The sequence below is a fragment of the Python bivittatus genome, unplaced genomic scaffold (genome assembly GCF_059951505.1).
Source record: "Python bivittatus isolate LINGU-HERP-01145 unplaced genomic scaffold, Pbiv_v1 ctg000590_np1212, whole genome shotgun sequence".
Taxonomy (NCBI): Eukaryota; Metazoa; Chordata; class Lepidosauria; order Squamata; family Pythonidae; genus Python; species Python bivittatus.
In genome coordinates this window covers 11,983,173-11,996,927 of record NW_028277086.1, presented here as the reverse complement: position 1 = coordinate 11,996,927, position 13,755 = coordinate 11,983,173, and the positions used below count along the sequence as shown (strand labels likewise).

Genomic DNA, 13,755 nt, shown 5'->3' with positions numbered 1-13,755 from the left:
TCATTTCTGTAAAACCCTTTTGTAGGACAGCATTGGACCTGACAGCAAAGAAAAATCTCAAAGAGCGGCATTTTCCAATCTCTAATGAAGTAGAATATTTTAGAGCCAAAGCATGGCTGTACAAACATTTTTGACACATGCAATGCTGGTCCCTGCTCAGAACAATATTGACAAAGATATTGAGCATGCTAGTCTTCCCCATGCTCCACTGGCACTCCCACCATCCACTAAGACTCTCTGCACCCCCAGTTCTGAATACCGCATTCACTCCCAACTTTGAGCAGAAGTACACACAGACACACAAGTGCAATGATGGTTCATAGTTTAGTGCTTCCTTTGCATACAGAAAACCTCAGATACACTTTCAAAAATCTACAGTTTAAAGGATGACCATATACTAAGGTAGGGAAAAGTGGCCACAAAACCTTTGCAACAGTCAGCACAGGGTTAACTGAACCACCAGTCTGACACTATGCCCAGATTCATACATTGTTAACCATGATGTTGTATGAGCCAGCCAACTGTGGCTTATTCAATATGGAAGACTTGCTCATGGAGGTTGAACCTAAAACACAAAAACCCCCAACCCAGAATGGCGTAGTGGTACCCTTAAAGAATCTAGTCCACATTTCACTCCAAAACAGAAGTTCCCACCAAGTGCCCAGGAATACAGACACTTGAGACTACAGTAGAGAACCAGGAAGCCAGTAGACCAGGACTTGACAACCCTTTGAAAAGTTGGGCACTACTGAGTAATTTTGCATGATGATGCACCATTTCCCTATAATTTAAATAGGCAAAATATAGTAAAACCTCCAACTTTGCAGGATTGTGACATTCTCATCTAAAATCTCCTAATTTTGACCCTCTTATGAGAATTAAACCTTTTGAAAATAATGTACATGTGTACACACAAATGTATACATATTCATACTCAATTCTGGGGTCCTCCACAAGTCAAGGTGCCCATTGGTCTCATGTTGCCAATACCTGCAATAGAACTACTGACCTCCTTTTACTGGGAACATAACTTTACTCATGAATAACCTTTCTGATTACTAAAGTCCACTGATTATCAGCTGAGTCTGGGAAATGGGTAGATTCAGTAGACAGTTCAATAAAAGCTTCCAGTATTCCTTGGTCCCAGGGTCTCCTGTTTGTCCTTTCTCTAGATGGACTACTTTTTAATTTTTTCTTGGAAGAATGTAAGCTGCTCAGAGTCCTGTTTGACTTGGAGCAACATATACATGCAAGCAAACAAACAAATTTAACAGATCAGTGCTGGGTCAACATTTACAGAATGGCTTTGGATCCTGCCTTGAATAATATTTCCATTACTCTTCTTGCTCCAGAACATTTCCTAATGTTATACTACATACTATAAACTTTGCATTCAGAATACCGTTTGACATGCCAAGAGCTTGAAGTCACTGTACCACAAACCAGCCAACCACGTTAGCCTAGTATACTGTGCAAACTAATCCCATGCAGCTTTATGATTCAGTTCACTGTGTGAACCCCAAGTTAAGATTCACTAAGCAAGCCATGGCTTGACTAGCCACAGATAAGCATGTTGGGTGAACATGGCTCTTTGTCTCTGTTGGTCAGTGACTGTAAGTCCTACAATAGCTATCAGCCTTTGGGTAAGATTCCACTCTAGCTTTGGGTCACTGGCTCTCAAAGCTACAGAGCTAGGCTCCCCTATCCTTTCTTTATCATGGTGGCTGTGTTTCTGTCCTTCTACAGCAGGCTAGATATAAAAAAGCAAGCGATCTCAGACCCTGCCACAGCATAGACTTGTCTACTAAGAGAAGCTTTTGTCAGCCAAGTGGTTCTTCAAGGTGAGTAAGTGCCACAAATCAAGACATCATAAAACATTAAAAAGGCACTGATCAAATGCAGCTTTTTCCCTGCCTAAACAAAGTCACACTGGACTAGCTGGAGGAGATTCCAATTATCACTGGGTAGTTAGTAAGGAGTACTTTACAAAACTGCATCTTCACAGAATGGTGTGTTTGACAGCAGGATGCTAGCAGTCACAATCAGCTGAAAAGAAACTACAATAATAATAAATGGGAGAGATGAGAAAGGAAGATGGAGGCCCAGTGGATGAGGATGGGAACCAAGAAACAAAAGCCTGGGGGAGAGCTTTGTCCCAAGAAAATGAAGCTGCTTTTGAGAAACCAGTTTCCTATGGCAAGTCAGGCTTCCCAACTGAGATTATGCAAAAAAAACCACAGCTCCCTGATACTTCACAGCAATAGCTGGTCTTGACCTGGCAGAGCTTCATCGACAAAGCTTGGCTAGATTAGAAACTTTACTGCAGACAAGAATGAAACCTTAAATTTGATTGCTCACTGTCAGCGCAATGTTGTAAAGGATTTTTATATCCTTGAAGACTTAAACTCACTTCTTCCTCTCCTTCCAAAATAATGGTGATATTTGCCATGGCCCTTGGCGGTCCTGAAGCTGAGTAGTTGTTGTATGTTATGTAACAGCCACCTTCTGTCTCACCACCTCAACTCTTAACTTCAAGCAATCAGCAAGGAACATTTGTGCATTCCGATGGTGATGAGATTGGAAAGCGGGGAGAAGAGAGTTGAGTGCTGCACACCATCCCTTCTTCCAAGAACATATGCATACAAGGACTAGGATTCTTAAGAAAATAAACACTGGGGAGCAATTATAGCCACAGCTTTGTTCAGAAGACTTTCCATCTGTCCTCCCAAAAGACAAAGGTACTGTAAGTAGGCGAGTCCTAGCAGAAGTAATTGGTAGCTTGCTATGCTTACCAAGGTAGCCAATTTGTGAAAGCACCCATAAAAATGTTTTCACAATTGAAATACCCCACTGGCTTCAAAAGGTGGAGACTCCTATTACAAGCTTTCAACTAAGCCTTAATTTAAAAGTGTCAATGGAAATGCTGAAGAGTATTTCTGAAAGCTGTTGCAATGGTCTGGGCTTCAGAATAGCACCTGTGTTGAACCCAAACTTCTAGAAGATGGTGCAAGTAGGGAAAGATTTTGCTCTGGAAGTTGTCTGCTCTTCCTTAGGGAGTATGCCTCCGATGCAACTGCACGAACATCTAAAAATAGCTAACCATTTACCCAGCAATGCCATTGGTTTAAAGAAACCCCAATGTGCGACAGCTGCTTGGTTGATTGTTTCCAAGATCAACACTCAAGATCAGAGGAGAGAAATCAGAAGGGTGTTTTTTTTCCCTCCTCCCCTCTTTCCAAGCCTGAAAAGAAACATACTGCAGCTGTTTATAATGGCAAAGAAATGCAGAACAAGGAAGACCAGTTGGTTGCACTTAATTACAAACAAACAAGTGAACAATCAGCTGTATTTTGAATCAATACAGTGTGTTGGCAAAAATATCTCCTCCAGGAGAAGGAGGAGGAGGAGGAAAGAACTGCAGAATAAAGACACGTCAGCGTATGTGATAAAATGAACGTGTGAATGGTTAAAATATAAGAGAGAGAGAGAGAGAGAGAATTTATTACAAAATTAAATGGTAAGTAGGAAGCCCTCCTCCCAACACATGCACTATAAGCATCATCATTATACTAGCAGAACACAAGCACTGGGTGAAGGATCACAAGCTGCAGATTCCATGAATAACAACTAACACAGCAAAGTCTGAATGTTGCATACCCTGTTAAAGGTTGCTGTGTTCAGGGCAGCTTTTTCCAAAGCAACCATGAACACAAAAGGGCTTGAGAAGGGAGTAACTGCAGCTCCATGTATTTGCCCCTTCAGAATTTTGCTTATTTCTGCCACTGTTATCAGAGGTTGACATGGATCCTGATAAGCAGTCTGAAGGAACAAATATTCTAAGTTTGTTGCTTTTATTTCCTAAACAAAGTCATCCAACACGTAGCATGTTAGCGTGAACAAGTAATAATCCCTTTAAATTCAGGCTGACTGCTCTACTTTTAGCTGCAATAACTATATAAGCAAACACTTGTAATTGGGATAATTCATATCACTGTGTTGAATTCTGATCCGTTCCTCCAGGGTGAACTGCTTCAATATTTGAGTTCTAGCATGAACAGCTCATTTCGGATCCTACCCAACCCTTTTATGGGGTCTCAATTCAGACTTTGACAAAGCTGTTTCAAAACATCAAAGTCATCCACCTTCTTATGGATTGCATTTATGTTGGGATCACTGTCTTACTGCATGACCCACTTCATGCTGATGGGCAGATGGCCTGATATTGTCCTGCAGAACTCTCTGATATAACCAGAACTTGTATTTCCCTCAACAGTGGCAAGTAGTACAGATCCTGACAGAGTAAGCTCTCCCTAAATCATGGCATTCTCACCTCCATCCTTAACAGCCAACGTGAGTATCTTAATGTAAAAAACAGTACTTGTTTTCTGGCAGATATTACAACACCCGTAGAGCTTGAAAAGCTTCCACTTTCAATTCACGAAATTCAATTCCGTGGAATATTCGTCCAGAAGTCTGGAGGATCATCCAGGTGCTTAAGATAAACATTAAAGTTCTTCCGAGTGAGCAAGAGTTTCGGTCCTGCTATGCCCCTATGGACTCCAATTTGACCCAGTGCTTCCCTGACGTTGGGTCATAAATGCTGACTTTTGGCCTACAGATAATTAGATGTTGTTCTGGAATGCTTTGTGGTTTTCGCAACAATTTTATGCTGGGCTCAGGGAGTGATTTTAGCAGTACAGCTATTCTTGGGAAGATTCACTACTGCCCTAAATTTTCTCCCTCTCAAGACTATGTCTCTGTGTATAGATCAATGGAGCTCCAGAGCTTTAGAAATGGTTTTGTAATCTATTCAGGGAGATAAGCATCAATGATCCTACCTTTTCTAGAGAAGTCCCTATAAATTTCTGCTGAGTGGGGCAAGTTGTCCCTTTACAATCCCTGTGGTAAGAACTTCACTGTGATGATGGGAGGCAAAATTTAAATAGGGCAGAGCTGGCCCAATTCAGCCCACACAACTAGCCCCATTTATCTCTTTAATTTACCAAGCTAAAGGGGCTTTTATGCTGGCCCACCACATGTTAGATGATTTCATTTATGTAATAAATGAAACCAGAGTTTCACTCTGGAATTAGTAGTGCATTCAGATTTTTAAATACACTGGGGCCTAAATGAAGTTCTATCCACAGAGTGAAAAGAAGTTGTCTTCCCTTTCAATCAATGGACACATGAGCACACACAGATCTGTTTTATCTGTACCTTATTTGCAGTTACCACCTCAGGCCCAAACCCTTTTCTCTATTCCTTGAAACATCCTTTAGAAGAAAAGATGTTGAAAACACATTGGACTGTATCTTCCCTTATTTGGTGATTTTGCATATGTTAGGGGGGAATTATGTTGACCCTGATCCAATATAAACTTGAGATAGTGAAACAATATTGAGTTCAAAATATTAAAAGCACCACTTTCTCACACACTTATTCGCAAAGAGATCCAACTAGGAGTGCAGAAGAGGTCAGCAATTTATGTACCAAGTGACAACTTTTACCAAAATTTTATAGCATATGGCCTGTGTTCAGGGGATCAGAGCAGAGTTTACTGCAACTTCCTGAGTTATTTCAAGGTTTAAAGAAAGGCAGAGCATAAAAATTATGCTGGGCCAAGACTTAGGGCAGTAGTTACTTCTCAATAGTCTGATCTTCTTCAGATCATATAAATCCATAATCAATGCAGTTCTTCAGCTGGCACTCAGAATCATGTTCGCTAAGCTTGTACAACACAGTAAACCATGTTTATACCATGGCTTATTGAATAAACCACACTTCGCTGGTTCACTAAACACATGGGATATAGCTGCTGCCTTCAATCCTGGAAGATCTTTTTGACATTACAATTGCTCATGAAAACGGAACCTTGAATTTAATCTAAAAATGACTACTTTAAAGACTGTAACATTTTAAATTAAGTTTAAAGCTCTCCAAACTTTTTATTTCAATAAAAATGTAATATTCAGTGAATAGCAAGTAGAATTACCAGATGTTCTGTACTTGAAAGACTGTCCCTCACTTTCTTGGACATCCTAACTTTAAACAGCTTAACCTCTCAGTATTTGTGGTGAGGAAGGAAGATCTCCCTCTAGTTGAAAATGAGATCTGGTGAAGAAAACCGAAGACCAAGAATGTGGACAGCTGGTAGATTTTAGCACCAGGAAAAAGATAAAAGATAAAAGGGTATCTGTGATAACCAAACCAATATTTCAACTGAGAACGAGAGTTTAACAAATCAGAATTTTTAAGACATTAAGGCCTTTCACAGGCAAGCTACTGCTATTGAGGGTTAGACGCCTCTGGTCTGCACAAAGATGATTTATCCATTATTTCGCAACTCACAACAAGTTGGTAACTCAACCGGAGCAGTTAAAACCACGTCCAACCAGCTTGGACAGGACATACTGTTCAACAGGATCCGTCCTTGCTTTAACTTGCCAAAGCTATGCCCCGTGATACCCGTGACAGGTAACGCTAGAGGTTCTTTGCCGTTCAATCCGTCAGGCAGAACGTCTCCCTGCAAATATTTAATATTTAAAGCTACATCCTGAAATATTTAAAGTACACTCATATTCTTACAGCAAACTGCTGTTCCGCTGTGGCACTGCATACAGACTGGGTCAAGTAGTCAGCTTGGGGGAAGGAGGGAGCTCCTGGCTAACTCTGCCCAACAATAGAAAACCAGGTTTATTAAGTCTTTGTTAGAATTGTGCAACTCTATGCAGCCATTTAGTGAAACAAAGCCATCCCGACGCTGCTGCCGTTGCAAGAAACCACATCACGCTTCTCTTAAATTCTCTAGCCAGCTCAAGCATGCGTCCCAGTGAGTCTGCATTTTGTTTCTCCCTGTTCACCTGCTAATAATCTATCACCAGACACACAAGCATGTTGAAAATACCTATACATTTCAATGTATGGTTTTCTGCCCCATTACACACATTTTTTTTTTTTTTTTGGCTGCATCTGGAAAATGAGGTCAGGTCCTTCACATCAGTATCACATTTACTGGGAAGCAACCGCACCAGATTTAATGACTCTTACTCTCAAATAAATGTGCAAAGGATTACAGTCAAAATGACGCTGCTTGCCCTCCCAGTTAGCAAATTCAGTAGCAGCAACGGGGAAGATATCCTGCTTCATTTAAGGGTTGGATCCAGGTCTTGGAAACTGCAAGCTTTGGCAAAGGCGCTGTGCATGTGAGAAAGCAACCAGGGGAGCTTATGGTGTGGCCAATCTGCTTCTGTTTAAGGAGCCACAGGATTTGCAATTGCTAAGAGCCCAGCACAGCTCCCTCTTCTGGAGTCTGTCAGCAAATATTGTTGTGCAAATGACATCACAGGATTGAAGAGAAAACAGATCAAATGTTGGCTTCCCCATGAATTTTTCTCTAATGTTTTGCAGATGCAAATAAAAATAGCATTCCGTACTATACTGCAACTCCAATTTATTTCTGCTACCTGAGCTGTGTCAAGCCCCAGTAAATAAGTAAGGACATGCTTCAAGGTGGGGGGGGCATTTCAGGTGTACACTCTATCAACAGCAAGTAGCAACAGAATAAGATTTCCAGAACCGAAGTTCTTCCTGTTGTAGGGAGGGCCGAAGAAAGCTCCAGCCTTTAGCAGTGCCTACTTATAGTCCATCTGGCGGAAGAAGGCATTTGTTAAAGCCTTTCCACTGCTGAAATGGACTTAATGAAAATGATTACAGGTTTTTCTCCGGACCTCCCTCCCGAGAGATTTACATGCTGTTCAACAAAGGGAGATCCGGGATTCAGACACATCACAAAGAGTTCATTATGACAAGACTCCTGACATACCATTTTCCTCCCATCCACATCGAAGCAAGCTGCGCTGTTCACATCTGCAGAGACCTGCTCAGATGGCAGTACAAAAGAATCTAGTTTTAAAGGGTTTTTTTAAAAAAAACAAAAAAGAACCCAGTGAAGCCACGCCCACTGTCTGATTAGCACTGTTCATGGGGACATTCCCCCTCAATCAATCAATGCCCTTCCACTTGGCCAGAAAGAGCAGAGAGAAAAAAGAACCCATCTTCCATGCTATTAAAAGCTGTATTTCAAAAATGCCACCGTCAGTTGAATTTTGACCATTCATTTCTTCTCCCACACAGCTTCATGCTTCCCTTTCTTTTAAAAGCTCCACATTTTCTCCAGCTGCCACCTCATCTTTTGGTTGTGCAATTCAGCTGAAGTAACTGGGAATTATTTGGGCAACCCCCCACCTCACCCTCAATGGATGCAGGACAGTTCTAAACGTTAAGGATCTGCAGCTTGGTGAACAAAACCTTTGCAGACTCATGGGGCGTCCAAAAAAAAAAGGAAAGAAATCAGGGCCAAGCACCAAGATGCCCACTTGTTACAGTAATCCATAGGGATTTGAACAGGAAGCAGGCACTACCATGGATCATGTACTGCCACATATACATGATCCTATGGAACTGCTTTACATCAGATCACTTGTCCTGTCTTGCTCCCTATAGTTTATTTGGGCTGCTGCAGCTTGCAAGTCCTCAGAGAGAGATCTTTCATGTATTTTAAGGGGAGATGCACAAAAGTTTGGATACATAACACACCTCACCTTTCCCTGCTATGGTTCTTCCCCCTTCATAACTAAAAGCCCAGAGTAACCATGACCCCCAAGCCCAAACATCACTGTGAACAAGTCACACTCTTACATCTTATTGCTGAAAGCAGTTACCTTTACTGCAATTCTAAGACTCATTCCAGCTGTGTCTTTAAGCACTCCGCCAAAGGCAACAAAGGAGTTTTGTCTAGGTGAGTGGACAAACAGGACAGCCTGACAAGCATCAGGGGTAATGAAGCTGTCTGCACAGTAAAGCAAAAATTGGGGAGGAGAAATGGAGACCACAGACCTCCTTTCATCAGCCTCTTGGAAAAGGCCTTTTTTCAAAACTGGCCACTGGATATTGCCTTTTATTTTGATTTTATCCTGCCTTTCGTTCAGCGGTGGACTTAGTGTGCCCTCCCTCCATTTTTTCTCCACAACCAGAGCCCTGTGAGGTAGGCCGGGCTGAGAGAAAGCAACTGATCCAAAGTCGCCCTGTGTGTTTCTGTTGCTGAGAGTGGATTTGAACCAGTCCAGCCCCCTTCACGTTAGACCACAGGGGCTCTCATTAGATCAAAACTATTTCCATGAACAACTTCTCAGCCAGCCATTTACGCAGAAAACCAGGCCAGCAACTTTCCTGATCTTTTATAAGAACCGGCATATCGAACGCAAGCAGGGTCACTCCAATTGGGTCAATTTTTTAAAACGTGTGGGCACTGGCTTGATTTATCACAGCAAGCCCCATCCTAATTCTTCTTACAGCACTCTCCAGCGTTCATAAGGGAGAGGTAAAACCAATGGCCCTTCCCCGTAGATCCCCAACAGCTGGCTTTCACAGATATCCTGCCACCGCACATGGGGGTTCCATTTCAGCAAACTCGCTGGGAATTCGCAAACATCCGCAACTAGGAAGGACTAGGTCCGTCTACTCGTAGCATATGTCTTTATTAAGTGGCCTCGGGCTCCACGGGTAAAATGAGAGCGGCGGCACGAGCCTTCCAACAAGGACCGCATTCACCTAGCGCTGCGTTTAGATCCCTTCCCAGCGGCCCGGAGAGAGCAGGGGAATGGAGAGGTGAAACTCTGCAACGCACAGAGCTACTTCGGGGCGTGCGTGGAAACGCCAGAGGCTTGGGCTGCACCGTTTCAGCTCCACAGGCCATTATTCAGCAGCTCCTGGAGCCCCACCAGCAGACCAGGGAAGCCTGGGGACCGGGAGGAGGCGGCGGCAGCGGAGGCTCAAGGACCCCGAAGGGAGACCCGCGCGGCTCGCCAGCAGCGGGGAAATGGGTCACCTCCGGGAGGGACCCGGAGCCAAGCGCGGCCCTGTACGTGGGGCGCCCAAGCGGGTGGGTGGGCTCCCTCCGGGCGCAGGGAATTAGTCCTCCGGCGCCCGCCCGCCCGCCGACCCACCCACCCACCACCTCGGCACAGGTGGGACGGCGGCAGAGCCGTCCCCCGCGGGGTTTGCGAAGGGCTGGGGGCGCTGCCCCTGCGCCTCCCCTCATCCAGCCCCCCCCCCCGCGCGCGCGCGCCAGCCCCCTTACCTTCATGTCGCCGATGGTGGTCTGGAAGAGCCCTCCAAGGGCGCTGCATTCCTTCTCGATCACCGCCTCCATGTTTCTTCCCCCCAGCTCCGAAGGACCCCAAAGCAACGATGGGGTGATCTCCTCCACACACCCCCAACCCGAGCCTCGCCTTTTGATCCCGACCACGCGGGAGGCGGGATGAAAGAAAAGCCGTTTAAACGCGGGAGGGGGAAAATCCCGAGGTCTGCTCCCGCGCACGACGAAAAGGCGAGGGCGAGCCCGAAATTCAGGCTCCCTCGCGCCGACTCCCTCCTCCCCTGCAGCCGGCAAGAACGCGAATGCGGAGTTTAAGCGCAGCTCCTAGCAACCCCGAGGAAAATCCCACGGACGGGGCGGCGAGAATGAATCAAGACGCTTCCGACCCCCCCACGCAAGGGCAGCGACCAACCCCACGGTTTGCCATTCTGGCTCATGCCCGCGCGCCAGCCACTCCAACCTAAACCGGGGCTCCGCGGGAAGGCGGCGAGCCGGCGAACAACGCCTCGGATGCACCAGCCGCTCTCCTGCCGCCCACAGCAGCCCCCCTCCCTCGCAAGCCGCTATTCATTTAGCAGCTGCAGACCCGATTTTGCCAAAAACCGAGGGGGGGGGAAGAGGGAGAGCTACCCAGTCTGCGCCTCGCTCTAAGAGGAAAAAGAAAGAATGCGCGTTCCAGTAAAAAGCGAAGACCGCGTAGTCAATTAAAAAAAAACCCCCAAAAGCTCTATTCAAAAAGCAACTGCACTGAATGCATCAAGGCGAGCTGGCGGAAAGGAAGATGATCACCGGTGCTTTTATTCACAGACACCAGATCTTTTTTTTTTTTCCAGATAAAATGCCCATTCCTTCCTCCCCAAAGGGAGGGAACCAAATACAAAGGAAACCCACCCCCGCAGCACAGCCTTCCGGCGTGCTGATCCCACAGCTAGCACCCTCCCTCCCGCGGCTGCCGCCTGCCCGTCCCCCGCCAGCCAGCCAGCCAGCCCTCCTCGCTCTTCTCCGCTCTTCCACCGAGGCGCGACTGCACGCAAGCGCGAGCTGGAGCAGCTCCTCCGGCTTCGCAGATTCCCCGGGAAGGCACGTCACGGACGCCAATGCCCGGGCCGCGCCTCCTGATTGGTTGAAAAGGCGGGGGAGGCGGGCTGAGTGGCTGGCTCTTTCCAGCACCACCTGAAAGGCGGGGAGTTGCCTCTTTGATGTTTTAAGAGGCTTTGGCCGCGGCGGAAGGTGTGCATCGGAGCTCCCTCCGTTCCTCCTGCAGTGTCCAGGGCTGTGTTTACGCGAGAAGCTCAGCCTGGTTTGTTGGCTAAGCAGCACTTGGCTGAATTCTCACAATATGCTGATAACATGCCTGTGAGCATGTTTGCAAGCAGCAATCGCTGGTTCCATGGAATACATTAGGGAGAGAGCAACAAACACCCTTGTGAGAATCGGCCAGTTGCATTAGACAACTGACAAAAATGCATACCTGAGTGCAGATATCGATTTTAAGCAGTGGGGTTCACATGTCATGCAGTTGTGTGACTCTTAGCCACAGTCCTCACAATATGAAGCCACAAGACATGATTTACAGATCACATGAACAGGCTAAACTTGGACCAAAGATTTGTACAATTGGAAGAAAAACGGTGTAAGTTGCATGATGGTGTAAGGTGCTGTGCAAACTAAGCCTCTTGATAAAGCTCTAAATGAAAACAGGTAGAAACTGAGAGCTGGATACTGTCTGAGATCTCTCCTTCAGACGTTACTCGCTCAAAGCCATATTTTAAAAATATGCTGTGTCCAAAACAAATTGCATTAAGTCTTAATGTGTTTGGCTGGTTCACATAACATCCTATGACAGGTACTCAGTGTGAGAGTTTCTTCCCAAACTTATAAAAGTTATCAAAAGAGGAAACATGCAAGATCCGCTTTGAAAAAGAGCAAAGAAATGGAAGAGTTTTGCTGCCTTAAATTGCCGATACATACATATATGGACGTCATGTGTGAAAGCAGAGTGCTTGCTGAAATTCTTGCACTTGTAACCTCAATGTAACAAATACAGTACTGGCAATCAGAGCTCTTAGATTCTTGTTCCCTGGATTAACTGTTTCCAGCGTAGAGCGCAAGGATGGAAATTTGATACCCATTTTTAGCATGACATGTTACAGATTGCTGGTTGGGACCAGGGCACATTCTCAGCCAGAGTTCAGGAGTTTTGAAATCCACCTGCCACAGGTAGGGCCCAAAAGGGATATTGGGGGGCCATCTGTGCCTTCCTAGCCACACTTTTGCATCTCTGTACTGAGAGCAGATGGGTTCCCACAACATGTTGCATAACTGTCTACTTATCTTTATTTTAGACTAGCCCAGCCTGTTGCATGCCTGCCATGCTCTTCAAAGCAGGCTTAAAGCTATGAATCTGTATCCCCTTATTAGCTCTGTTTGAGGCACTTGTGGAAATTCGGAGAATATATCCATTCCTCAAATATTTAATTCTTATTCGCTCACAGTGATGAATTACAACAAAGCTGGTGTTGGATCAAATGCTCTACTTCCAACTTGGTCAAAAGAACTAATGTATCTTGGTTAGTTACCATCAAGAAACTCCATGGACACATTGATGTAGGTTTTTAGGCAGCAGCTCAGTCGTATCTTCTTCAGTGATTTTTTTTAAGCTTTTCACTCCAGCATAGGATTTCACTGGTGGCTTCCCATCCAATTTCTGACAACAGCCAAGTCTGTTTACCTTTTGTGATCCGCTGGTATGCAATCTGTTGTATAAATCCATAAATATATGGTCCTTTAGCACTCCATTCCTGAATCCTTTGGTGTCTAAAGATGCTTTCTTATAGCTCCCAAAGGTGGTACTGACTGGAGATAATGGGAATTATATTTCAGGACTTCAGGAGAATGCCAAACAGGATTTCACAATAGCTGCAGTCCCTGTACGTACAAGACTTGAGGCCAAGGAGAGAGCAAAAGCCTGCATCTCCTAATATGAATGGGATCATTTTTTTCCACTTAGTTATCAGGGTGTTGGGGGCATTGGGGTTATCTGTTACAGGAGGACCCATCAGTAACTACCAGTTCTTGGGAAAGCTATGCAGGATTATACTCAGTTAGTGTTTGGATTCAAACTAAGAAATCCACATATAAACAGGATGTTCCAAAAGTCAGGCCCTATAGGCCAATCACCATATGTTTTATTAATTTCTTTTTCAGATAGAAGGTTACTGTACTTAGGAATGTTCGAAGGTCATGCGTCACAGGAATAAGGAAGCACTTAGAAGGAAGTAGCAACCAATTTGAGCATTTAATGTAATTTGTATAATAAATTGTCTCTGGGCCTGATTTTTGTTACACCCTGTATGTAGGAATATGCCCAGATTCAGTCTGAAATAAGAAAGTCAGAATGGCTTCTGCATATATTTCTTTCCCATCAATTCTTTCATCCCTTCCATCTGTTAAGCAGGAGAGGCAAAATCGAACAGACAAAACAGGAGTGGATATATCCAAACCAGAAGCCGAGGACGAGAGACAGCCTTGTTCCTCACTCGATCAAGAAATATATGTGTGTATTTTAAGTAGGAATAAACACCACTTTCTTAGTCCAT

The 13,755-nt window shown here is 44.8% G+C and overlaps 1 protein-coding gene across 13 annotated transcripts in view; it reads right to left on the bottom strand.

The window, feature by feature from the left end:
• MTSS1 (MTSS I-BAR domain containing 1) overlaps positions 1-11,154 on the bottom strand; it is a 125,978-nt gene extending 114,824 nt beyond the window's left edge. For 5 of the 13 annotated variants that reach the window (XM_088148981.1, XM_088148982.1, XM_088148978.1 and 2 more), the window contains exon 1: positions 10,139-11,150. In XM_088148981.1, coding sequence (XP_088005107.1) covers positions 10,139-10,210 — 72 coding nt within the window. In that variant the 5' untranslated portion in view covers positions 10,211-11,150. Of the gene's footprint in view, positions 1-10,138 lie in introns of all 13 variants that reach the window. The other 8 variants (XM_088148977.1, XM_088148980.1, XM_088148983.1 and 5 more) reach the window with 5 other exon arrangements.
• Positions 11,155-13,755: the final 2,601 nt, after the last annotated feature.